The sequence below is a fragment of the Trachurus trachurus genome (genome assembly GCF_905171665.1).
Source record: "Trachurus trachurus genome assembly, chromosome: 19".
Classification (NCBI taxonomy): domain Eukaryota; kingdom Metazoa; phylum Chordata; class Actinopteri; order Carangiformes; family Carangidae; genus Trachurus; species Trachurus trachurus.
The window spans coordinates 22,870,968-22,896,425 of record NC_139913.1 but is presented as its reverse complement, the minus strand read 5'-3'; the positions used below and the strand labels follow the sequence as shown (position 1 = coordinate 22,896,425).

At 43.5% G+C, this 25,458-nt stretch overlaps 4 protein-coding genes across 5 annotated transcripts; 1 reads left to right on the top strand and 3 right to left on the bottom strand.

Annotated features, from left to right (window-relative positions):
- Positions 1 to 1,779: 1,779 nt before the first annotated feature.
- prrt2 (proline-rich transmembrane protein 2) lies at positions 1,780 to 2,822 on the bottom strand (the record flags this gene model as incomplete). Its single annotated transcript, XM_083993929.1, has 3 exons — positions 1,780 to 1,935; positions 2,021 to 2,313; positions 2,591 to 2,822. The coding sequence occupies 3 exons, from the start codon at positions 2,820 to 2,822 to the stop codon at positions 1,780 to 1,782; spliced, it is 681 nt and encodes a 226-aa protein (XP_083850055.1).
- Positions 2,823 to 5,322: 2,500 nt separating this feature from the next.
- Positions 5,323 to 14,042, bottom strand: kif22 (kinesin family member 22). Its single transcript, XM_083994153.1, has 13 exons — positions 13,935 to 14,042; positions 13,435 to 13,648; positions 13,184 to 13,311; positions 12,820 to 12,977; positions 9,894 to 10,103; positions 8,609 to 9,005; positions 8,113 to 8,233; positions 7,538 to 7,658; positions 7,172 to 7,352; positions 6,437 to 6,531; positions 5,941 to 6,141; positions 5,768 to 5,827; positions 5,323 to 5,401 (listed from the first exon to the last, which is right to left on the bottom strand). Exons 2-13 carry the CDS (start codon positions 13,620 to 13,622, stop codon positions 5,372 to 5,374), a joined length of 1,890 nt encoding a protein of 629 aa, XP_083850279.1. The 5' UTR covers positions 13,623 to 13,648; positions 13,935 to 14,042; the 3' UTR covers positions 5,323 to 5,371.
- Positions 14,043 to 14,452: 410 nt separating this feature from the next.
- On the top strand, positions 14,453 to 16,728 carry pagr1 (PAXIP1 associated glutamate-rich protein 1). Of its 2 annotated transcripts, none has more exons than XM_083994184.1 (5): positions 14,453 to 14,604; positions 14,915 to 15,121; positions 15,766 to 16,102; positions 16,209 to 16,297; positions 16,386 to 16,728. In XM_083994184.1, exons 2-5 carry the CDS (start codon positions 14,953 to 14,955, stop codon positions 16,619 to 16,621), a joined length of 831 nt encoding a protein of 276 aa, XP_083850310.1. In that variant the 5' UTR covers positions 14,453 to 14,604; positions 14,915 to 14,952; the 3' UTR covers positions 16,622 to 16,728. The 2 variants fall into 2 exon arrangements, with proteins under 2 accessions (XP_083850310.1, XP_083850311.1); XM_083994185.1 differs by having other exon boundaries at positions 14,468 to 14,604; positions 14,912 to 15,121.
- A 604-nt stretch (positions 16,729 to 17,332) lies between these two features.
- On the bottom strand, positions 17,333 to 24,287 carry tlcd3bb (TLC domain containing 3Bb). Its single transcript, XM_083994182.1, has 7 exons — positions 23,905 to 24,287; positions 22,257 to 22,459; positions 21,902 to 21,985; positions 21,242 to 21,467; positions 20,735 to 20,830; positions 19,616 to 19,725; positions 17,333 to 19,450 (listed from the first exon to the last, which is right to left on the bottom strand). Exons 2-7 carry the CDS (start codon positions 22,379 to 22,381, stop codon positions 19,183 to 19,185), a joined length of 909 nt encoding a protein of 302 aa, XP_083850308.1. The 5' UTR covers positions 22,382 to 22,459; positions 23,905 to 24,287; the 3' UTR covers positions 17,333 to 19,182.
- Between the last annotated feature and the right edge of the window lie 1,171 nt (positions 24,288 to 25,458).

The window sequence follows — 25,458 nt, the reverse complement described above, 5'->3', positions numbered from 1 at the left end:
TGGCGGGGAGAGGGGGTGGGTGGGTGGTGGTGAGGGGGGGGGGGGACTTACGATAACCACACAGAGGAGAGTCTGAAACAAGAGGACACACTGTGATTGAGAGTGTTTCTTCTCTGTGGGCCAAATGGATGAATTTCTGAAACTCTGCCATTCCAGTGCAGCACAAATCCCGCAGCCTCTTCCACGTATCCGAGGGGATTTAACGGCAAGCTGAAACTCTGAAGCATCCTGTCGTTGGTGCAGTGAAGGGTGGACTTGGCGGACATTTTGATGGGGGGGGTTGCGTTTGTGGTGCTGAAGCTGGGAGGCGATCCTTCAGTTAAGCACCTCATTGGTCTCTGCTCCAGTCCGCCATGTTGGATTCTTGAAGAGTTTGTGTCTTTTCTCAAAAATCGTTCTGAATGTGTTGACCAGAATATGAAGGGACTGATTAGTCTGACTGTCTGACTCCCTTCTCTATCTAACATCACCTCACCCCCCCCTCACCCCCCTTCCTCCCAAACCCTGACTCAGAGCAGCAGTATTTGCATATGTTATTTTTCTTCCATTAGCAAAAAAAGGGGGGATTTATATAGGATACAGAAATATAAGTAAGCACTGTATATCAGGTGCATATTTGTCACACATCCAGGTAATGACTAGGCGGTAAAGACGGTGGTGCAGGTGCGGGGGGGGGGGAGGGGGCCGGACGGTCAGTTGTCTTATCCAGTTTCATCCTGGGATGAAACTCAGGTTTTCACATTTACTAAAAAAAGGAAAAGGAAGCGTATTAGTAGAGGTTGCTGAATATTCTGCAACTGCATATGGATGTATACACTTTCACAGACCACAGAGGACATTTATATAATGAGAAAAACAAGGGCTGCTGAGTCCCAGAGACCTTATAATCAAGTTGTGCGTAAACTTGCATTGCAGTCATTAAGATAATTAGGACATCTCTTGGCTTAATGAGATCCAACAGGCTGCGACTGCGTGCACTCAAGAACATGACTACAGTTAAGTATCTAAAGCAAAAAGGCAAAGAATCGCTTGACTGCCTGACCCTTCATGAATATATCTACATATACAATACTGACAAATACTATTTCTTCTCTTATAAATCACTAACAAGTAATAATCACTGATCTGTTATCAGAATCTCTTTATTTTTGCCGGGTACAATAAATAAATGTACATTTATTCGTCTTGTGAGCAAGTCAACAACTCACACACTGACATACATGGTATAGGTGTACATACGGTACAGGGGGGACAACAGGACTTCACATTTCGTACAAGCAAACAGGGTAAGGCGTACAACAGACAACAGACTACACATGTCGTTCTACAGATACACACACAGCATGCAGTCAGTTCCAGCTGGAGGGCCACCCGTGCAAATCTGCGCAAATATGTAATAAAAATGTGGATTTGAGTCTTGAGTGATTAATATGTTCTGATCTTTGTGTTGCATCGACACAGTTCTCAAAGGCCAAAACGTCGCAGCGTATAAAGACTTTGCCAACCAGTGCAAATATTGTGCAAACATGGATGGTAACAATGTCAGTGATTACAGTGGGATTGTGCTAACAGTGCTAAATATGGTGCTGTGATGGGATAAACAGTGACAGTAGCGGGTTTTTAGGCCAGGAAGGTCAGTGGTAGCAGGGCTATTGCTACAAATCCTTAACTGTCGATTTCATATTCACACGCGAAAAGAAAAAGAGGAGGAGTTCAGGGAGGTGGGGTGGCTCAGCTGTGCACAACCACACAGAGGGTAAAAGAGGTGAAGGTTAAGGTTTAAAGGTCAGATTTGGGACACTCACTGGCCAGGTTGACAATGCAGGCGATGATAATGATCGTCCCTCCTACTAGTGACACCATGGACAGCATCTTGGCCACGCGTCCCAGACGCACAGCTCCGTCCAGGTTTCCCTGCTCCAGACTGTTCTTGGACTGAGAGAGAAGACACAACCATCTGTTAACTCGGGTTTAACACATACACACACTTTAAAAACACATAAGATCCTCCTGCTCTTACCATGATGGAGTAGACGAATCCCACTATGTTTATGGGCCAGACCGGGCAGAAGCAGGCCAGCACGGATAACAGGAGGTAGTCTTTGACCTTGGTGCGATCCAAGGGCGGGTTGGTGGCGATGCTGGAGTGACGAGAGAGCGACGGCCTGGGTGAGAAGGCGGTGTAGCCGATGGAGCTGGCCCTGCTCCCCTTCCTGGTCTTGCCGTGATGCGGGTAGGAGATGGAGTGTTGTCTTCTGGGAGGAGAGGAGATGACTGGAGAGGTGCTCTCCGGCGCCGAGTGTATCCCATTACCTACACATGAGGGACGGAGAGGACGGGCAGGTGTTTGACACTGGAAGAGGGTAAGTGTGTGTGTGTGTGTGTGTGTGTGTGTGTGTGTGTGTGTGTGTGTGTGTGTGTGTGTGTGTGTGTGTGTGTGTGTGTGTGTGTGTGTGTGTGTGTGTGTCTAATCTACCATGAGCTCTTTCATGCATTGGAATCTGACTGGCTCTGAGGGAGCTGACTAAGCAGCTGCGTGACCCATCCCAACCCGCTGCCTTTACACACGAGGTCAGACACAGTCACTTACTGTTCTTCAGTTTCTCGTTGATGACTATGACCAGCTCTTCTTTGGATTTGCTGTGAGGCGGCTGCGTGCTGCCCGGGCTGCCGCAGCTGTGGATGAGGTGTTCGCCGATGCTCACCGGTGGGCACGCCACGGAGACGGAGGATTCGCCGGCCAGGGAGTGCTCCTGGTCCAGCAGCGACGGTTGGTCCTCCCCGGGCCAGATGTTGGGAGTCGGCATCATGTTCACAGCCATGCTGACCACAGAAATGAAGCTCCTGTTTGTGGTCCAGTCCTGTGAGTGCTGCCTGTGTGGGACACCTGGGAACAAGAGAGTGGGGTCAACCACATTTATAAACAGAGTCTAAACTCTCCCCTCCGCTTAGGGAGCGTACAGAAATGTCCAGGGTGGGGAGGGGAGCCAGAATGGAGAGCCAGGTGCATGTTGTCTTTTTTCTTGTGAAGGACTTTTGGGAGAACAAGGGAAGAAATGTTACCTCTTTATTAATCAAAGAGTTACATTATGTTTACTTTCTAACAAAAATCCATTTACACAAAAAGATGGAGAATATGGCCAAACCACATCTTTAAGAACAAATCTGTTGGGCTTCATTTCCCCATTGACATTAATTAGTTATTTAACAATATATATAAAAAAATATTTTCAGTATTTACCAAGTTAAATATGCCTAAATGTAAGAAGAAAAAAAGAAAGTCATATAAAGTGGCATCACAGCTCTTAAAATAAATTGTACTGTCCTGCTATTTAAATAAATATTAAACAATATTGTTTGTATGTATCCCAGCTGACTCATGTAACAGCAACACTTCCTGGCAGCCGTGAGGAAGTAGTGAGAACAACAAAAACATTTCAGAAAAAAAAGAAAGAAAATCAGCATTTCAACAGATTCACATAAGATTGTGTTGCACAATCGTAGCACACGTAGGAACATAATCATTATTTTACTAGAAGCAATTTGTGGATGAGATCTTTTCCCTTATTCTGAGAGAGATGTGGGCGGAGTTGTTGTTTATTTTGCTTTTTGTTGTTGTTTATATCATGACACATTCAGGATGTTGTATTTTGTCTGCATTAAAGAAAATATGAATATTTCCATGATGTGTCCTCTATAACTTTCAGTCTCTACAGTCATTTTCCTACAGTCCCTTAATAAATTCTGCCTACACTCTGCTGTTGTTTGGACCTGGGATCAGTGTCACTATAAGCCTCTGTTTTAATCCACTTTGACTCATGATGACAGATTCTGGTTTTTCATCACTTGGCTCGGTTGTAACTAAGCGAGTATGTATAGGTAAACAGATAATAACACACTCTGGTTCACTTTAAGTAAGGCCTAGTATTTAATTAGCAGACTCTCCATCTCAGGTAACACACACACACAGATAAAAGCAGGTCACAATGACATGAGGAGTACAAAGGCATGGCAGATGGAGCAGGTTGCTTTGAGACAGTAGTAGGAGCTATAGTCTCCGTGCAGGTGTGTACATACCATTATTTCATCATGTGTACACACAGGCCTGCACCGCACTGCCCTGTGGTGTGTTGCCCACGGCAAACAAAAGACAATGGGTAAAAGCAGTGAAATGATGGAGACAAAGACAAAAACAGTCGGATTGAAAATAGGGAAGAAAATGAGGATGAGGAGGATGAGGAAGAGTAGGGTGTCTGCTCATTAAGTAGCTGCTGCTGCTGATTTGGATTCAGTGGATGTGGGCTGCTGAATTGCAATGATAAGCAGAAAAAAACACACACACGCGGCGCTTGTGTTGGATTTTTTTTTTTTTTTCATTTAAAGCAAACGAGGAAGTGCGATTTCTAGACATTTCTAGGTCCCTCATTAAAAATTCAGAGGAAATGATGAAGGATAAATGAAACTCACCTTTTCTTCCTCCTCTAATCCAGCGCCAGTCTCACAGCGCGCCTGGCTGTGGCATCGTGGTAATGTTGTAATGTTGTAATCTCAGGTGAAAAATAACAGCATCAGTCGCGACCGATCATCTCCTCCACGTCCACGGCGCGTCTGCAAACATGCACCGAGGGGATCTTTATGGTTTTTATGTTATGTGAATGTGTATCTCTCTCTCTGTGTGTTAGTGCGGCAGAGCTGGTGTTAGCGTCTCCCTCCAGCGCAGTGTGTGTGTGTATTTGTGTGCTGGGATGGATGGATGGGAGTCTCCTGGATGGCAGGGTGGATCAGAGAGGAGGGGTGTGTGTGAAATGAAAAGTGAAATCAACCAGACTGCCGTGCTGTGGGAAGAGGGGGGAGGAGGGGGAGAGTGGATGAAGAGGAGGAGGAGGGAGAGGAGGTGGTGGGGCCGGATAATGGCATCCACCGCTTTCCCCACAAACATTGAATATTCATCAGTGATGCAGCATCAGAGTGGGTGATGAAGGATGTCCTCGTGTCTCTGATGTGCAGAGGACACGAGTTCACTAATTAGCCTTATTAGTTGTTTTTGTTTTTTTAATTCCTTTAAACCACAAATCAAATAGTCCCCGTGACGTTGATCCTTGACTGAAGTGGAGGTGCAGAGGACAGAGGTTCGGCCTCCGTCGCGAAGGTGACGATCACATTTGTTTATCATCATAAAGTAAAAACACTCCCCAACATTTGATGTTATTTGACGTTTATTAAAAAGCATCAGTGCGCCATCAGCTGGAACACAGTGGGAACTACAAAAACATCACAAAACCAAAGCATTACAGACAAATAAAAGCTTCTGGGGGAAAAAAAAAAAAAAAAAATTATATACAAGAAAATAAAAAAAATAAAAATAATGAAGTCACTTTCCCATGGCACTCAGGATGTTTGCCTGAAATAGAAGAAATAAACATTAGTACAGAGAAAAAGCAAGATGTCAGAGTAAAAAGGAAGATTTTTTAGCTAAAGTGAAAGAAATGGATGTAAAAAGGCTGATATATTAATAATAATTTACAGTGTTCAGAGTGTTACATACAAGTACAAACAGTGCAGCTAGCTACAGCTAATTAATGTTTAATAACTTGCAGGTATTTGGTCATCCACCACAATATTTTTTATTTAATGAAAAATTGAGGCCATCTCTAAATATATTATAATTCATTGTGTGGTCTGCACAAATGGTGGTGTGAGTGGTGAGAAAGTGAGGATCACCACCTCATGGTAAAGATTCAAATGTTTCACGATGAGATAAATTCACCTTCATGAAAGAAGAAAATCTCTTTCCCGTCATGCCCTCAACCTTCACCAGATCGTCCAACTGCAAAACAACAAATCAAACACAACAATCACCACAAGTAAATCAATATTCACCCCGTGATGAGGTGATGCTCATGTTAATACAGGGGAAACATCTTCTCTCTCTCTCTCTACCTTTGTAAAGTGACCGTGGATCTCTCTCCAGCCCAGGATGAGCTTGGCCTTCTTGTCTCCGATCTGCTGCAGACCCTTCAGCTCTTTGAGCGAGCCCGAGTTGAGAACCTGCAGGATTTTCTGCCTGGACATGTCCAGCACAGACGTCTCCAGATGGGACTCCCAGTCGTTCTCCATCATGTTTTCTTTGCCTTCGGGAGGCTGAAAGAGAGAAACCATAAATACAGATGAGGCCATTTATTTTTCTAAAAAACCCCAACAAAAAACCCCCCAAAACCTAAATTACAAAACAGAAAATACACAGCATTTGAAAAAAAAATCTATTTTTAGACTGTCAACTTTTATTTGTTTCTATTAGACTGGAAAGGTGGTTAATTTTGCAGCGTCTGTCGAGTCAAGGAGCAAACTGAAGGTAATGCACTGTGTCAGCTTATATCTGATTGCTTGCAATTCTGCAGATGAGTCAAGCTCAGCACAGTGGAGGCTGGATGCTGACCTCAAGCTGGTTGGAAAGCTTCTTCTCTTTCTTCTTGACGCAGACAGACTGTTTTTTGCCGACTGCAAGCTGCTGAAGAGGTTGAGGCTGGGACACTGTTGGGGAGGAAACCACATAAATAGTTTATATTAAATTAAATTAACGCTTCACATGAAACACAATCTGTTAATGAGGAAAATCTTCTCACTGAAGGGGAAAAATACTGAGGTTTAAACAAGAACTTGCATTAATTTTCATATGTAGGTTGTTGTTTCAAGACAAATACATGACACACACACTGAGAGAAGTAACCTGGCTCACACACCGAGCTGCTGAGCGATGTAAAAATCTGTCCTCCTCATTGTCATTTGATACATTTCCTGGCTGCTACTCTGTAGACTGGGCTTCTTGTATCACATTGCACATTGTATCACCTCATTAGCTCCACTTATTCAATGTGAAAGAATTAGAGAGTGGCTACTCTTTCGGGAAGCATAAACAATAGAGGATTACACAGTAGAAAAGAGCTTTTCCAAGGTCATTTTTTCCACTGCAAATGGTACAAGGGCAGTTTTAGGATAATTATATCTGATATGACTGTAGTCTTACAGGGGTGCGTCAGCTAAAATCCGACAACTTGAGTTTTTTTTTTTAAGTGTGGTTTCATGGGTGGATGAGAAAAGAAACATTTGTGCAATTTCACCAAGTTCAAGTTCTGTCTATCCATTTTATCCATCGCTGTTCATCCTTACTGACCTTGTAGAGGCTGGACCACCGCCTGCTGCTTACTGGGTTTCAGAGCATTTGATGGTTTTCTTTGCAGTGGAGCCATGTTGTTTTTGAAGACAGGCTCCTGCTTGGTGCCGGACTTTTCTCCAGCCAACCGAGTGAACAGACGAGCTTTGCTCTCAAACTCCTTCTGCTTCTCTTTAAGCTCCTGTCAACAAAAGTGAATGATGAGAGGCGGGGTTGGCCATTAAATATCCATGAAGGTCTGATCAGGGGAGGAGATCAGACCGTTTCATCATTTAGGAAGTCATTTACTAATAATGTGAGAGACAAAGGGAGAAGCAGGTGTAGATCGATCAAATATTATATGACGCAGTTTTTATGAGTTTTCACCTGGATCTCCTTACGGGACTGGGCCACATCTTTAAGCATGCTGGTTCTGTCTTTATCTTGGCAGCTCATCATCAGCTTCTCCAGAGCTATGAGTCTGTCCATCACCGACGGCTCTGACAGACTGAAAGAGACACACAAGGAATCAAGGAAAGGTCGATAACGAGGGGGGTGAGCGTCTGGTCAAGGGCTTGGAGGAGATACACTCAAAAGCCAAAAGGTCAACCAGGCTGAAAAAATACAGGTTGACGAGTGTCCCGGCCCAGACAGAAGTGAAGGCCTGTTAACATATGGCAAGAAAAGCAGAGCTCGTCTGTGTCCTAGAGAGATCCCAGTAGGCGCAGCAGCTGCAGCCAATGGGAGCGCTGCAGAGACACTACATTTCAGTGCAAGCTATAAAGTCTTGGCTCATTCCCCTGTTTGCTTGAGCTGCTGTTATATGGAAAAAGCAGCGGAAATTGGACTTGGTGTTTTGGCTTTGGGGCGGATGCAGATGCACGAGGAAACATCACAGTATCCAAGTCTGATTAGCCAGACAAACAATCAATAACTCTGTCTGCGGGCGTCGTCTTTTCAACCTGTTCAAATGTGCAGAAGGTGACGAGGCGTCCTGTTCTGTTTTCTTTTCGTCTTTCTGCCTTTTCTTGTGTGGCTCGGCGCCAGACCCCCCCGCGTCGTGGTCCTCTCTGGCCCGCTTCACTGGAGATGGAGGCAGAGGGGAAATTAACAGTTTAGTATTCAGTGCACTCGAGCAACAGTGTTTGTGGGGATCTCTTGAGTGTAAAGCATTTCAGATGACGATGGCACAGCATCAGTCAGGGCTGCATTGCAGTGCCTCCGTTAAAAGCTAAAGGGAAGAGCAGCAGACTATAACTGTCAAAGAAAAACAATGTATTAAAACTGCCTGTGGCAAAGATAATAAATAAATAAATAATATTCCATCTAGCCCAGAGACGGAGCTGGGTGTTTACTCTTAGTCTTCATCCTCTGGGATCAAATTCAGTCGGAGCTTCCTTTTCTCTTCACACCACTAAGTCATCTGAATGAAAAGCAGTTTGTGCTTCCCTGACTCACCTGGCAGCACAGGTACAGCCACGGTTTCCCTGGTGAAGGGCTTGTTCACAATGAGCTTGGATTTGGCAGCAAAGTTGAGTGCACTAAAAGTATCAAAGTAGTATTTGTACTCCGGTGCGATGTTGGTGATCATGACCGAGTGTGCCGAGCCGCCCAGAGAGTCCTGTAGCAGCCGTGTCAGTTTACTGTCTCTGTACGGCACGCGCACGGCCGTGCCTGAGTTCAGAGAGTCTACAACTTTGCTCAGAGTGAAGAGGGACAGGTTGATGGCTCCGCTCTCCTTCAGCCGGATGCCCTGGTTGCCGGTGCGGCGGTTGTCCTCGGACCCGGCCAGGTCCACCAGATACAGCTTGCCTGTCTGTTGTCTGTGGGGCAAGGCACGCTGAGTCCGTACAACCTGAACCAAGGAGATTAAGATTTTAGAAAAGGCACCGACATGAAGGCCAGACATGACAGAGACACAGAGGAGGGAGGTGCAGGTAGAAAGACAGGGTTAGATGAGGTAAAACAGTGTTTCCCACGTAATTAGATTCTATTTGTGGCGGTAGCGGACTCAGAAGGAGTGTGGGGGCCTTTCTTAAATTAACTATTAAATAACACTACGGTCCTTCTCCTACATCCCTCTCCTCATTAGCTGCACCCATCACCTGCTGACCCTCTGTTGCTGCTTCAGCTGACACAGCAGCAGCGGTTGGAGCCTCTAAATATTCAAAACTAGAACGGCCCTCGGAGGACACACGCCGGCCAGGGCCAAAAACACCACCCCCTGGGTATAGGTAACAAATTAATTGGATAGTTTATGACACAGGTCAACTTCACTACATGCGTGACCATCAGTATTCTGTTCTGCTAACACAAATAGCTCCAGACTGAGTAAAACAAAATCAGTGTGAGGCAGTCAGTGCTGATACTGTGGTGATTTCACAAATAAGTCAATGTGGGAAACGCTCTTTTTGAGACATTATATATTCTGTGCCAAAACACAGGAAGTAAATAAGAATTTAAAAAGGGGAAGTTAGTAAAAGAACAGCAGACACCAGTGTGTATCTCTCTTAGTAGTCCCAGGAAGCCCAAAACTTGCTAGTGGGAGTGTTGCAAGAGAGAATTGATGTAAGCACCAGCTACCAAATCCTGGCCTACTGCTCAGAGGCCACGACCTGTTTAAGATGCTATTTGAATGTCCACTGGACACACCCATGCACAGACCGCCTGAACTAGCAAAACAGGTTCTCTCAAAGAGAATAACTAATTATCTCCTCAGTGTTGAACAAGGTAAATATCAAACCTTGATGAGGAGAATAGCATGGCTGCGGCTGGAGCGCTGGTTTAGTTTGGTAGAAGCTGTGGTACGATTGAGGCTGGCAGGGACAAAGTGTTTGTCGAAATCTGAGAAGGAGGAGATTGTTGTGTGTGTGAGGCCGGGGATCAGGATGTTCTTGTCCTTGTCCTCTCTGATGGGAAGATCCTGGGAACCCGGTGACAGAAGATCTAGCACCTGAGAAGATGAAAGGTGAATGCAATGATGGACTGAATAATGTCTGTCAAAAACAACAATATGGCTCGATATAAACAGAAACTACTACTACTACTTTTATCACATAGCACAGAAGGACATGAATTAAACTCTGCATCAGGGCCGCTGCTGGCCAACCTGGGGCCCTAAGCAAAATTTTATTTGGAGGCCCCTCCCCCGACCGACATCAATAGTTACAAAATGACTGTATAAATTATATGCCATTTAATTTGACAACATTTATTACTAAGAACAAACCAAATAAAAAAAGTAAAGCTGTACAGAAAAGAAAACTGAATTTGAGTCCACTCTGGGTCTTAACATTAGTTTAATAGCTCATCTATCAGACGATGTAGCCCAAACCTAAACAACAAATCATGGGAGTGCCAGTTATAGCCTCGGCCAACTAGACGTACAGGCTGCATCTAAAATGAACACCAATGTTTACAACAGCAAAGTCACAACAAACTCAACATCTGGAATCTAACTCAAATAGTCAGTGAAATCGAGCTGAGTGAGTGATTCCTCCTGTTGCTGCTGTTGTTCACTACATTCAGTCTTCACTCTTATTACTGTAACAAGCAGCTAAACAAACACAAATGGGCGCTTTTCTGAAATGACTTACTAAGTTGAATAAGTGGAAGATGGAAGTTATGTTCGTGGATTTATAACTCACAGAGGTTTAAGTCGCTCCACTGTCACATCTCATCTATGAGCAGCAGCACACAGGGAGTTATCCATGAAGCAGCTGCTTGTTCTCTCTCTCTCTCTCTCTCTCTCTGGACGTGCATGTGAGGGAGCAGCCCCACCCCTCACGGAGACAGGGGGAGCAGCAGCAGACAGAGGCTCAACACCCTATAGTCTATGCTCAACACCACACACACATACACCATACCGTGACGCGGAAACGTCTCGGGATGACTTGTAGCGCTACACGCGCCCGGAGTGAACATCCTTCGCGCATTTGCGGAGACTACCCTGGCGCGATAGGGGGCCCTAAGCACAGCACACAGTCTGCGTATAGAGAGCCTAAGCAGAAGCAGGAAGTAACGGTCACCATGGGACCTCAACTCTGAAAAACTCTCCATACAAATTAACGGGAGTCCAAGTTTTATTTCGTGATCCGTTTGAATTGTGCCATGAGAAAAAAACATGACCTCTACCTGTTTAAAACATCACGTTTCATCCCGAGAAATCAGCAGTTTGTTGTACAATAAAATTCAGAATAATCTGTAACCAGAAAGACTACAAGTCGCGTAGGTGACGTCACCACATGCCGCCCTTTCCCGTGTCAGTTGGTGACGTATTTTTTGTGGGACAGATCTGTAGTCCGTGGAGCGGTCTTTACACAAAATACATTCTTCTGTTGCCGTTTTATGATAAACTGCTGATTTCTCTTCATGAAACGTGATGTTTTAAACAGGTAGAGGACATATTTTTTTCTCATGGCGCAATTCAATCGGATCACGAAATAAAACTTGGACTCCCGTTCACTTGCATGGAGACTTTTTCAGAGTTGAGGTCCCATGGACCCCAGGAAGACTAGCGGCGTTCTAGAGCGCAGCTAATGGGGATCCTAACAAATAAAACATAAAACATTGCGATGTTACTTCCTGCTTCCGCTTAGGCTCTCTATAGGGAGCAGCGGCTCTGCATGCTTCAGTTTTTTTTTTACTTCAATGGTTTACCAACTGAAAAGAGAGCTGGGTAGAGACTCGATTTACTTGTTTCATTTACACGAGAATGTGTTTGGTTATTTAAAGCAGAAGTAAGCGATCCGGTGGTTTTGGCTAACTTCATGTCAGCCGATGGAGTTAGCAGTCCCCGCCCTCGTCCCTACGTCACCACATTCACGCCCATCCCTTGGCTGCACACACAGAGAGGACCGCCCCTTTATGCCGTTCTCTCTCCTCATTGGATAAAGGTTGTAGGATACAAGGAAAGTTTTATCCTCGGCTTACAGCAGAGCAGAGTGACTGACAGACGTGTGTTTCAGACCAAACACTCTATATAAGTGATTGCTGTCGGAAGATAGAACTATTCAAGACTTATATTAACACAAATATTCCGCTTACTTCTGCTTTAAAGCAGAAGTAAGTGGTCCGGTCGTTTTGGCTAATGCTGCGTTCCAGGCAGGCTTTTGAAATCGTAAATTACAGCTTCAAGTCACAACTTACGACTTTGTAGCATTCCAGGCAACCCACTCGTGTTTTTCCGACCTGTTTTACCGGTGAAAGTCACTACAACGGCCACTCGTAACTTCCGACCGGTGAACTCGTACCAGATCGAACTGGTACCACTTCACGGTCGGAAAAATACGAGTTTCCTTGAACGCACCATAACAGTCCTCGTCGCTACGTCACCACATTCACGGCGTTCCTTGGCTGCACACACAGCCCTGCATGCCGTTCTCTCTCCTCATTGGATAAAAACTGTAGGATACGATAAATGTTTTCTCCTCGGCTCAGAGCAGAGCAGAGGGACTGAGAGACCCGTGTTTCAGACCAAACACTCTATGTAAGTGATTGCTGTCGGAAGATATAACTATTTAAGACTTATATTAACACAAATATATCACTCACTTCTGCTTTAATAATAAAAAGAACGGTAATTTACCAGATCTTTTTTTCCAGCCTTAAATAACTGAACTACTCTCAATGTGTTGAACTGTACTGAGCATACAGCTGAATCCTCATACCTTCTCATTGTAAATTTCCAAGTACGACATGCCAATGCTGTAGTCCCATCCATCCTCACTGTCGCCATCCTTTGCTTTAACCAGCTTGAAGACCTCACGAACCGCTCTGGGAATCACACCTGGCTGCTCTGAACTGCCCATCATGGTGTGGGTCTTACCTGTGAGAGAGTTGGCAGAAAGAATACAGTTTAGACACAGATGAGTGGACTTTAAAAAGCAAGATTTGTATTGGATGGATTTAAAACACCATGTGGTTTACATTTATGCCATTTCAGAGAAATGTCTCAAGAAATCTCAAGGTTGGATGACGCAAACAAGAAAAATAGTGAACAAAAGCAACATATACAGTAGTGTTTTTTCATACCTGCTCCTGTCGGCCCATAGGCAAACACACTGGCATTTTGTCCATTTAGTATGTGCGGTAGAGTAGGTTTCACTGATGCAAGAAAAACCTCTTGCTGTGTCGTTTGCTCACCATGAAAAACGTCAAAACTGAAAAAAAAACAAAAAAACAAACGTGCACAGCAGCACTCTTAGAATTTACTGATGGATAATTATTAGAAACATTGAAATTTGTTCAGAAATAAAAACTTGATCTTAGATGTGGACACTGACTGGTATTTGACCGTTTCTGTCGCATTTCTCCAGTTGATGATCTCCAGGTTCTGGGAGTCCAGGCCTCTCACACACGTTCCTTCGCTTTTCTCGTCTTGCTTGTCCATGTACGGCCGCAGACGAACAGCTACCCGAACCCTGGAAATCCTCTTGTTTCCTCCATCTGATACCGCCACACGCTGAGCCATGTCCGAGCTCTTAAAAAACACAAGGCCTGCACAATAACAAGCCAAGTGAGCCACGTATTAACTTCCGTTGGCACTAAAGTGTCTAAAAAGTTGTAGTTTAATCACACAGTTCTTAAAAGTTGCCAGGCTTAATATTATTCGCCGATTTACTTCAAGAAACAATGTGCTTATGCGTTAAAATGTATTTTATTTACAATCGTATCACTCAGCTGATAAGATGCTAACTTTGCTAGCGTCTAACGTTAACGTTAGTTAACAGTGCTATACTGCTTCATTAATTAATGGTTGATTAACTTTTTTGTTTATGCTTACCGATATTTTCGCGGACTCCCACTGAAAAATGTTGTTGCTCTCAAAGTCCCAACTTTGAAAACATTGCAGACGCAGTTTTTTAACAATGGCGATCGACCCCCCTTCGCATCTAACGGAAGATTTTTCAAATGATGAACGCTGTAACCGGAAACGACCGCGAACCAATCAGAAGTCGCGAAACCACTGGCGCCTATTTGACGTCGAGCGTCCTCATTTACAGGATTTACTCGGTCTTTAAATGTTATTTTCAACTTTACGCTAAATAGATATGATGTGTTTTACATTTCGAAATAAGTTATTAGCGTGGGGCAGTGGAGGAAATGTGAGTATAACAATTATGTTCGATGTGCATTCAACCTTGTTTGCGACTGCGCACTAGGCCGGAAGTTGCGTCGCCGTAGATCTGTACAACACACGCGCGAACTAACGGCGGCTCCCCAGGCAACAGTCGAACCATCCAGGTGACGTTTAATCAGCGGGGATAAGCAGCGTCGCGGAAGTGAGCAGATCGTCATACAGTTCTTGGAGTCCAAAATGGCGCTATGTTTACGTCTATGCATAATCGCTTTTTATCCCTAGCAAGTCTCATGGAGAGCTTTGGTGACTTTACTCCCCGGAAAAGATCATTTAACACAAACAATTAACAGCAACGGAGAACCACGACAAACAGGTAATGACAATGCAATGCACACAGGTTGGCTAATTGTGAAATGCTCTTCAGAAATAGCCGGCGGTTAGGCCTGATGTTAGCAAGCTGGTTAATTAAATAGTGGTTTTTAAAAATAAATTACGTTTGAAGTGTTGTTATGTTGACTGCCTTGACTTTCTGTTCAGTAAAGGTAGCAGATATCGCTAGGGTACCCGTTATTAATTTAAAGTTGGACTCTTGGCTAGCTCTCTTAAAGACCTCTTGTCTCAGATACCTATAAGTTACTTCCTCACAGGTGCACTAAAATGTCATTTTGTTTTCCATCAAGCAGAGCTGTGAATATAAAGTTCACTATCAGCAGTAGGAAGCATGCAGACTGAGGCCACAGACTCTTCACTGAGAGAGGGCATAGAGGCTCTGGGCGTGAAGGACACAGAAAAACCTGCAGAGAAGGAGGAGGAGGAAGGCAACACAGATCAACAGGACGCTGAGATGACTACTGCCACAGAGGAGGACACTACAACCAAGGATGAAACCGGTAAGAGAAAGTGGGAAATGCAGTTGCACATCCTGCAGGCATAAACACAGCACAGAGTAGTAAGTTTAGCAGGGAAAAAACTTAAAGGGAGGCCTGAAAGTGACCTATGAGGAAGCACTCCCTAATGTAATTTTTGCAATAGACAGCACGAGGAATGAAGCTCAAAAGATCTAATAGCTTTGAAAGTTTTATGTTTATCAGTTAATGAATTTCAACCAGTACTTGTTGTGTAACACATACTGTATAGAACTGCACATACAGTATGACATGATCATTTATCTTTTAGGCAAGGCAATTTTATTTGTATAGCCCGTTTTTACAAACAGTTTGTCTCAAAGGGCTTTACATTGCATCACAACAACATCCTCTGCCCTTAGACCCTCACATCCACTGAGGATGAGGAGAAAACTCCATAGAAAACCCTTTTAACAGGGAAAATTTGGAGAAACCTCAGGGTGAGGAGGAGAGGGATCCCTCACCCAGGACGGGCAGACGTACAATAGATGTTGTTAGTATCATATAACTAATGTAATAGAGAAGCACCTATAATTTTGTACAATGCATAATAAAGGTTTTACTGATAGCTTACCATTGATTTTCCTTTTGCTAGTAATAATAATTAAGCATTTTTGCTGACTTCTCAGATGGAGACACAGAGGCAGCGGATGGAGAGGCACAGAAGGATGAGGCCCATGCAGCGGACACAGCAGTGGATGGCCAAGAGGGAAAGCAGGCTGCGGACGTTGAAGCTGAATGGGAGCTTGCATACAGCGATGAGGAAATGGAGGACCCAAAAAACTGGATGCCCCCTCCTCCTGAGATCAAAAGACTCTATGAGATCCTTGCTAAAGGAGAGATGCTGGAACTGAACTTTGTGCCGCTTCCCAGAAAGCCCCCTACACCTGAACGCACCCCGTCTCCTGAGAGAGACGATGAGGAAGAGGATGCAAAGGAAAGAGAGAGGGAGGAGAGAGAGCGCAAGTCAGTATTACTGTTTTTGTTCATCATTTTTGCTTGTAAATGTTTTGGTTTGTAATGGTTTTGGAGGAGAAGGCTCATCACTTTCTTTCCCTTTTTTGTTATCCAGGCCTCCAACTCCAACTGAGTTTGATTTCGATGAGAAGGAATTGCAAGCCACTCCGAAAAACTCGTTCATAAACAGACGCAGAACACCAGGTATGATAGACAGGAGACGGACAGCAGGCTGCAGTGCTTTTTTGAAATTTTAATATATCAATGTTTAACGTTCTTCCTTCTCCCCCAGGATCCTCTGCTCGCTCCTCTGTGAAAAGGGAAGCCCGGCTTGATAAAGTGCTGTCAGACATGAAGCGTCACCGCAAAATTGAGGAGCATATCTTGCGCACAGGCCGAGACCTCTTCAAGACTGAGAAAAAGCGGGAGGAGGCCCTGTCTCCCAACAGCCAGAAAGAACGGGAGAAAGAGAGGGAACGAGACAGCAACCCCAACACCATCTTCTCCCCGAGACAGAGGAGATACTGAAGTATTAAGAGAGATGAGGACTTGCTTAAAGGCAAACAAGGACAAGAGCTTTTCAAGGCGTTCTCAAAACTTGAATTTTTTATGTAACGAGTTTTGTATGTTTTCTATGTGTGTTTTGTATGATGGCAATAAACATTTTAACCCTGGAGTAACCTTGTTGTACTAAGTGAGGGTGATTGATTGATAAATGGCATAGAATCATTATATTGATCTATACTGTAATATACTAAGATTTGTAAAACTTGATTTAAAGAATAACAGGACAAATACCAGAAGAACAATGGTGTCATGAAATATGCAAAAGAAAAGTATTGCTACAAAGCAGTCCTGCTCATTGATGTTCATTCTCTACAGTGGCTTGGTAAATGCAAAGATATGGGACGTTTAACATTTTATTTTAAAATCTGGAGAACTTCGTACTGTCGCAATATATGGTCTTGCACCCAAACCCTAAGTGAGATGGGCATGGTGTTGATATGTTTACTGGAACTGACTTTCAAATTAATAGGTGAAACTCATTAAAAGTCTTTTCATGTTGCAGTAAGAGGAAGAAATCCTCCAAAAATTTGGTAGTTAAAACCTTAAAATTGAATTCTAGCACCCTCTACTGGTTTGCTTTTACCAATGACTAGAGAAGGGATGTCTTCAGTCTATCTGGGAATAAAATGTAAAAAAAATTGATAAGTAAATAAAGAAAGACTCGAGGCAGGCTCAGGACAGAGAAGTATATTTTAGCTAAGTTTGAGTAACAATACAGCCTTCACATAAGGCTCAGAAGCATAGAGTATAATATGTATGCATAAATATGCATTCAAAAACCACAAACCAAATAAATAAATAAATAAATACTTACAAATAAATAACGAGCATTTTGTGGAATATACAGTACATCAGTTGAAATGTTTTAGTATTGTCAAGAAGCAGTACCTTATGAATTCATGGAACAGGGGAATGGATATTCTGTGTTCAACATGCCCACAGTTGTCCAGGTGTTTTGGCACACGCTGCCCTGTCTTGATGATTTCTGAGCTTTGTTTTACTCTTGGATTTTTTTTTGTTTTGTTTTTTTTCTTGACCCATTTCCAGGACAGTGTTGCTGCTTTTAAACAAACATAAAATGATAAAACAAGCCAGTATGCTCATAGAAGGTTCATAGAACCAGTGGCTCAAATACACGGCTCAATGATCAGAGCAATTCATACAATGTTAAAAGAATTCATACGACTTAATGATGGTTAAAAATATAAATGAGCAACATCAAAATAAGTTGCCATGGACAAATGTGCTGCATGTCAATCACAAAGGAATGCTTCCCCAGAAGATCGCTTTTGTTTCCCTTCACACTCTAGCATTACAAGTCCCCGAACAAAGCTAAAAATACTCAAACCTCATGGATCCCTTTGTGAAATATTCCAGTCAATCGAGTGGATGTGTTGAGATTTACAACAGCACCAAACTAAAAGAAAAGAAAAACAACACGTAAATTCAGCTTAAAGTGATTGCTACTGTGCATCACTTCCTTGAATCCAAAAAACACTTTGTGATACCAGTAAATGGAATTAAGTCATATCTACATTGAAACGAGAAGCACTGGTGTAACAGGGGGGTGGTCTGCGGACACTAAGTTGTAAAACTGTGAAATGTTTCGTTTTAATGCTGAAATGTAACTGTTAAAACAATGTCTGTAGTAACATTGGATGCAGAAGTGAGACAAAACCTAAAAAAAAATGAGGGAAGGGGGGAGACAAAAAAAAAGTCAACATTGACCTAATACTGACATGGAAATAAGGACAATTTTACATCAGCTATGTACACCCGTCACATTTTTGTGCCCGAGGAAAGACCTCTTCCTTCTCCTCCCAGGATAAAAATAAATTAAAAATGTAAAGAAACTGCAAAGAATGGGGAAAAGGGATAAGGCAGCAGAATACAGGCTTGCGAGATTATCTCCCTTCTAAAGATGAGTCAGTCTGCAGGTTGGTTACATTTTGTTAAGAGTGACAGTGACTACATAGAGGATACAGATAATAAACACTAACAAGTCAAAATACTGCTTAGCCGGGATTTTTTTTCTTTTTTGAAGGTCTTCTTCATTACTAAACTGAATTAGGCCTTCCATCTACAGCAAATGTACTAACATACAATATAATACATTCCTATTTTCCTGCTCTTCCCGTACCGTGAGGCAGAGAGGACTGAATTTGATCTACATGAGGGAAATGGCCACCTATGCTTGCTATACATCCAGGCAAATTCCTCTCGGGTCAGTGCATGTTCCTGTCTGTCACAGTGCCTGATGACATCTTTAAATACTTGAGAGTATTAACACTCCATTTGTTTCCTACAAACTGAGAAGCTGAAGTCCTTGTAGGCCAGCAGCCAAATTATTTAGCTGTTTGACTTCTCGCCACAAAGACTTCAGCGCCATTTGAGGCCATCGTCTGTAGCTTTCTTTATATTGCTACTTGTTTCAAGTCTTACTTTCCCCTCGGCTTTCTTTCCTTTACATACTCATTGGTACATTCGCCTCCCTTCCCTCCCCACCCTCCCCTCCACTCTTCTCAGTGAGTGGCCAGCTCAGGCTCTGTGGAGCGCGTGCTGTAGCCGTTGGCCGGCTGGGGCAGTGCGCTGCCATCCGTCTGGCGCTCCTTTGGTGCGGCCGCGGGTGGGCGTGGTCTCTGAGAGCGGGAGGAACCCGTGAATAGTCGCAGGGCGCCCCTGCAAATGAGGGAGAACCAATAGAGCTGGGGGGCCATGAGCAGAGCAGCACCGAGGTTACAGTGCCACGGCACCGTGAAGGGAACCATGAGGAAGGGGATGGACGCGTACCTGGATGCAAAGAGAGGAGACATAAAAGATTGTGGGGCTGTAAACAAATGTCCCAAGTTGAATTTCCATAATACATAAAGATGGAGGTCACGTGGCTGTGCAGTTACCAACCCCAGCCCGGCAAGACAGCAGAACATGAGAAAACAGATGGAAAGAAAGACATACCTTCCATAGACGTAGTAGAGGTAAGGGAAGAGGAGGACTCGACAGATGAAAAAAGTGATCAGCATAAGAGCCCCATTCACTTTGTGCAGGAGAGTGTGTTGCTGTTTGTACTGAGAGCGAAAAAAAAACAAACATAGGGAGAGGTAGAGAGAGAGAGGGAGAAAGAAAAGCAAGCAGTACAGTTTGGTAAAAGCTGACGATGTTAATCCCATTTGCCATCGTTATATTGTTAATACCAACATTGTTATATCTGTTAAGACTAATCTGCATGGACTGAACAGGTGGCGATGGAGAGCACAGTATGCCATGCTGCTGGGTGGACTGGGCGGCTTCTACTGGAGGCAGCAGCAGAGTGTGTGTGCCAGTGCGTGTGGGCTTTTTTTTTTTTTACATTCTCATTTGTTTACAGCAGATGAGTGAACTTTTATCTTCAACCTGCTTCAGTGAGATAACACTAAGAACAAGCTCACATGCATTCCCGCTTAAAAAGGCCCATTCACTTGTCTCATATCCTAGAATTACATGGCATCCAATCAACAAGTGACTTATTGGTTTTTTGTTTCATTGTTTTTATTCTATAGGTAACAAGGGGGGCCACAGCTGTTGTTGTTATCAAACGACCACATGTGCTGTTGTCAGGGACGGGAGGGGCAGGGTGCTGTGTGATAGAGGATAGAGGGACAAGCTGATATTGTATCTACTGAATATCCAGCCTAAATACTAGAGGCTATATTCAGAGGCTAACAGCTGTAGGAGCTTCAGACGAGGGACAAGCGGACAGGAATGGAGGGGCGACGTTCACCCAGACACCGAAGCGTTGTACACACTCCTACACAAACCTAACACAGACACAGGTGGATGCAGCGCCTACTGATGTGCATTCACAATAACGGTGTTACCGATTAGTGACTGATGTTTCTGACAGTGTTGCTCATGTGCGACACAGTCAACAGGAGCCGATGGGGTATGAACAAGCGGCATGCTGGGAATGAAATATAATCTCCATGGAATGAAAAGGTGAAAAAAGAAGTGAGAGAGTGCTTTAGAAGAACTTTAGTGTGACACATGCACATGCACCAGCACTTAAAAACTTCTTTGAGGATGAACAAGGACACTTACTTGGATAAGGATTTTGCCTAAGCAGACAGACGGAGTGCTGAGCTCAGCCATGAACATTATACCCTGGAAATAATCTCCCTTTCCCTGCCGCCAAAACTAGAGAGAGAAAATGAGATTGATTATTTGTCGGTTACAGTTTGATTCCTTTCATTTCTGGTAGATTTGCACATTGGCAATTAAAACAATATTTGCTAACTGTGAATTTAATACTATGATTGTGGAAAAAGAAATTCTGGCTATAACATACTTAAAGACTTTGCTATACCCTACAGTTAATTGTAAACCATATAAAAATTAAGTTTTAAAGTTCATTTCAAAAAAGGAGATATTCAAACTCAACACACCTTTATAATGCAAAATCAGTGATTAATTAGTCTGTCTGACTTTAGGAAACCGGAAAAAAATGGTAAGATTTTCCCATCAACATATTGTTCTTTCTTGCTATATTTGCCCTTATTTTTCTCTACTCTCAGCCCAACAGGAAAAAAAGCAATATCTGACAGTTACCACAGAGACGGGGAAGCAGACGGTGACCATGACAACGTGGTGCAGCACCATGAGGAACTCGCGGCGCAGGTAGCTGGTCAGCGCTGAGCTCATGTGCTGCGGTGCTGCCGAGGCTTCCTCATGTCCCTTGACCCGTAGCTTGTACCAGTAGCACATGAACATCGCGTAGATGTCATACACAAAGTAGGGAACAGCGAACATGATGTAAGTGCTAGTCAGCCAGTGCCTGAATGGAGAAGAAGAGAGGGTGCATTTAAAAAAAAAGAAAAGAAAAGAAATAATAAAGAGTACCAGCTGAATATACAACGTCCTTCCTGACACAACGTTATGGTAATAACCAGTGCAGTAATTACTCTGAAACCAGAACAGTCTCTCCCCTCTGCAATCTAAAAAAATCTCAATGGAACCCATCTCACCTGAATATATAACCCTCTAAAAAAGTGAGAAACTGCAGGGGCAGTTATAAGTAGAAAAAACTTAATGATTACTGAACTAAAAACTGCTTGTACACTCTCATTTCCTGCTGCTGTATGAATAGAAGCCCACATCCCAAAGTGCCTTTGCATGATGCATCTTAAAAACCTGGGTCATCTGACTTGTTACAGGACAGAGTGGTCGATTGTGATGGGAGGATTTTCTATTAAGCATTATTCAACTTACTGGTCCTCGATGATGTCCTCGCAGGAAGAAGCAATGATGTAGCCAGCTGAAGAAGCCATGACTGCCTGAACTGATGACACCAACCTAGGAGCAGGAGCAGAAAATAGCACGCAAAAAAATAATGTGTAATGTGTATTTTGTGTGATAAAAGGTTCTAGACTAAACTTTTAAGCTTAAACAATGCAGCTTAAAGTGCTTAATAAAAATTCAGCCACAAGAACCTGTCATACTCAGGAGCCATGCAAAAAAACTACCTCTACACAAGCCTCAACAACTTGATGACACTGCAGTTAAAGTACCATTTTACTGCAAGAATTTTAGCAGAAAACAAAAACTTTGTAGAAGAAGGTCTCACCTTGCAGACACGATGACTGCATCTCCTTCGCTCCATCTCAGCGCTGGGATGGACTTCAGGCATTGTTTGGACAGCAGGAAAAGGCCGGGAAAGAACACAGACCCAGCAGCTAGGATGGTCAGCATGGTCCCTGTCGATCTGTCTGAGAGGCAAAAAGTTCAGCAGGCAATCTGGTCCTTGAGATCCGTCAATCTTTCCCCTCTCTGAAAAACACAGAACATCCAACAGTGGGTAAACAGTTCATATTGATCACCAATAGAAGTCGAGGAGCCTCCCACGTGGATGCATTTTGGTTGCATTTACTAGTCTGTGATAACAGACAAAGCATACTGTCAAAGTCCAATGTATGTGGCCATATGTTATTCTAGCCTCTCTTCTTCCTATGTGTACAATGAAATCAAGTGGGACATCGAAGACAGTGCAGGCACAATATGGAAAATGGCTTCATATAGAAGGTGAAAAGGGGACATTTCAGGTGATAGAAAGCAGGGAGACTATATAATTGCTGAGTACAGTCAGGGGCAGAAAATCAGAGAGAAGGTCCTTTTGTGCACTATGCTGCCCTGACCATCTGATGACATTGTAAGCGCTATTCCCAGTTATTCCCGGGACAACCATGTGTGTGTAGCTCCATGTGCTTATGCAGTTTTGCTTACACTAGACCAGCTGACTCATTAAAAAGTTGAAGTCCATTAGCAAAATACGCATTGCGCTACTTTAAAGTCCTGGACGTCGAAAATATCGACATAGGTATGAGCAGCCGGTGCTTATAGACCCCTGTTAACGTCGTGAGCTAATGTTACAAAAACAACAACGTGTAACTTAATTTAAAAAAAAAACTATTGTTTTGACAGCTAGCTTACAAAATAAGCACACAAGAGACCGGCTTAACTATTGTGTTATTGGCGCCGAGCTACCAAATCATTAATGTTAACGTTAGCTTAAGCAACTTTGGCTACATGACGCTTTGTCAACTTCAAGAGCACACATGTCAAATGTATTTGAACTGTACTAATACAACCTCAGCACTACACTGTACACTTGCCTTTAATAATATAACGTTATGTACACCTGCTAGTTACGCAAACAATAACACTAACGTTAGACAGCCACAGGTAACTGTTAACGCAAATTAACGAGCTTCGCTTTGCAGTTAGGTTGTCAACTTGTTAGCAAAAAAGAAGGAAAAAATGAACCAGGCAGCTATTCTATGGGGTTTTTCCTGAAGAGAGACAATGCTGCATAAACATTACATATCCACCCTCACCCTCAGTGAACATGGTGAACTGTGGCCGCTGAATCAGTGCTAACAATGACGCTAGCACCGTTAGCTAACGTTAGCAGCAACCGTTTCGTTTGGCTCACGTTGGGGAAAAAACAGTTAGCCGAATGATGGCATCCACAAACGACAGCTTATATATGGATGTGCCACCATCCACAGTTGCCCCCCTAGTTCACAAACAGGTTACATTACACCAACGCCCAACTGGTTTTTGTTTTTTTGTGTTTGCTAGCTTGTCATTTGTTTGTAGCAGTTAGCAGCAGCAGTAGCAGTTAGCTAACTGGTGGCTAACAGGCTAACAGATATGGAGGGTGCACATGTTAAGATGGGAGAAAGGTGGAAAAAATCTTATTAAACAGTATTTACTCAGAGACTCTTCGGGGATCCGGTCAGCGGCCGGTGGAAACTCGTGTCCTGCAGAAATCGCTTAAGGTTAGAGATGTCCCGGGGCTCTCCGCCTCGATGATCCGCATGTTTATGTGGCCGCTTCAAATGTCTGAAGGGGAGCAGCAGCGAGCTAACGCCAGCTTGCAGCAACTTGGATCGAAATCTACGCGAGGGCAGCTCACCGAGAGCATCGGTGACTACTAGCTCGTGATCTTAAGACAAGCTTTAAGTAAAAAAAAAAAAAAAGGTAATAATTGAAGACACAAGGAGTCACAACGACACGATCCGGGTCCAAGTGTCAAGGTACCGTTAGCCGCTCCAGCCGCTATGTCATCGCATCTGTGTCGCGCCAGCAGAGCTGAGCTGCCTCTGCCTCCTGCCAGAGCCTCGCAGATGCAACGTTGACTCAACACCGTGTACTGCTGCGCCAGCTAGTTCCTACAGGTCCAGACAGCAGCTCATGTCATGACGAGAAATTTGCACCACCACTCACTGCACTGCATTTGGTAAATTTTGCTGCTTTCTAGCTGTGCAGGGAAATGCTGAATGAATCCACCATAAGGAGACCCCCTCTATTCCAGCTACATTCATAGTTTTACAATATCTATCAATGCTTTTCCGCTCAATCCAGTTATGTCATTGGTTTTCGGAAGGACTTTGGGAAGTGTTTATCAATCATTTGGCCTTTGGATTGAACAGCATTTGCAAAGAAACTGTTTAGTGATCAGTTTTCAGATGCACATTATCAGAGATGTTTGGTCTGTTGATAGATTTGTGGTTTTGCAGGCATGTAAACCATGACATGTTTGGAGGTTTGCAGAATAAACCCCAATCAACGCAACTTTGCAGTAATAACCCAGCTCTGTGCTAATATTCAATTCAATTCAATTCAATTCAAAGAACTTTATTTTTCCGTTAGGAACTTCATTTGTGTAAAAGCGTCAGTGCAGGTTTAAAACAAGATAAATAAACAGATAAGTACATACATGTTAAGAAAAAGTTAGAAATACAAAGTAAATGTTAAAAAGAGAGGAGGCACAAACACACACACACACACACACACACACACACCCACACACCCAAGCCAAGCCAGGTCAGCTATTCAATAGTCTGATCGATGATGGAATGAAACTTATGGCTCTCTTGGTTTTAAAAGTAAGGGATCTGTATCTCTGGCCTGAGGGTAGAAGACTGTAGTGATTATGTAGTGTGTGTGCAGTGTCTGAAGCTATCTGAAAACCTTTTTGTTTAGTCCGTCTGCTGTAGATGCTGTGAAGTGGTTCCTGTGCCAGTCCGATTATTTTACTGCTCATGTTTATGATTTTGTTAAGTGGGTTGCGATGTATGTTGGACAGTGAACCAAACCAGGCTGTTATATTAAAGGTGATGACAGATTCAATGAAACATTTGTAAAAGGCAACTAAAACTGACTGATGAACCTGAAGTCTGTGGAGTTTCCTGAGAAAAAATAAACGCTGCTGGCACTTGGAAAAAATGGCTTCGCTGTTTGTGTGAAAGGTGAGTCTATGGTCG

Excerpts from the sequence above, each read along its gene's own strand:
- kif22 (XM_083994153.1), bottom strand. The coding sequence starts at position 13,622 with ATGGCTCAGCGTGTGGCGGTATCAGATGGAGGAAACAAGAGGATTTCC. Across the intron at positions 9,006-9,893 it reads ATGCTATTCTCCTCATCAAG|GTTGTACGGACTCAGCGTGC; the intron begins GTTTGATATTTA and ends TCCTTGGTTCAG. Across the intron at positions 5,402-5,767 it reads GATTTTCTTCTTTCATGAAG|GCAAACATCCTGAGTGCCAT; the intron begins GTGAATTTATCT and ends CTTCTATTTCAG.
- tlcd3bb (XM_083994182.1), bottom strand. The coding sequence starts at position 22,381 with ATGCTGACCATCCTAGCTGCTGGGTCTGTGTTCTTTCCCGGCCTTTTC. Across the intron at positions 21,468-21,901 it reads GAGGACATCATCGAGGACCA|GCACTGGCTGACTAGCACTT; the intron begins GTAAGTTGAATA and ends TTCTCCATTCAG. Across the intron at positions 20,831-21,241 it reads TCTGCTTCCCCGTCTCTGTG|TTTTGGCGGCAGGGAAAGGG; the intron begins GTAACTGTCAGA and ends TTCTCTCTCTAG.
- pagr1 (XM_083994184.1), top strand. The coding sequence starts at position 14,953 with ATGCAGACTGAGGCCACAGACTCTTCACTGAGAGAGGGCATAGAGGCT. Across the intron at positions 15,122-15,765 it reads TACAACCAAGGATGAAACCG|ATGGAGACACAGAGGCAGCG; the intron begins GTAAGAGAAAGT and ends CTGACTTCTCAG. Across the intron at positions 16,103-16,208 it reads AGGGAGGAGAGAGAGCGCAA|GCCTCCAACTCCAACTGAGT; the intron begins GTCAGTATTACT and ends TTTGTTATCCAG.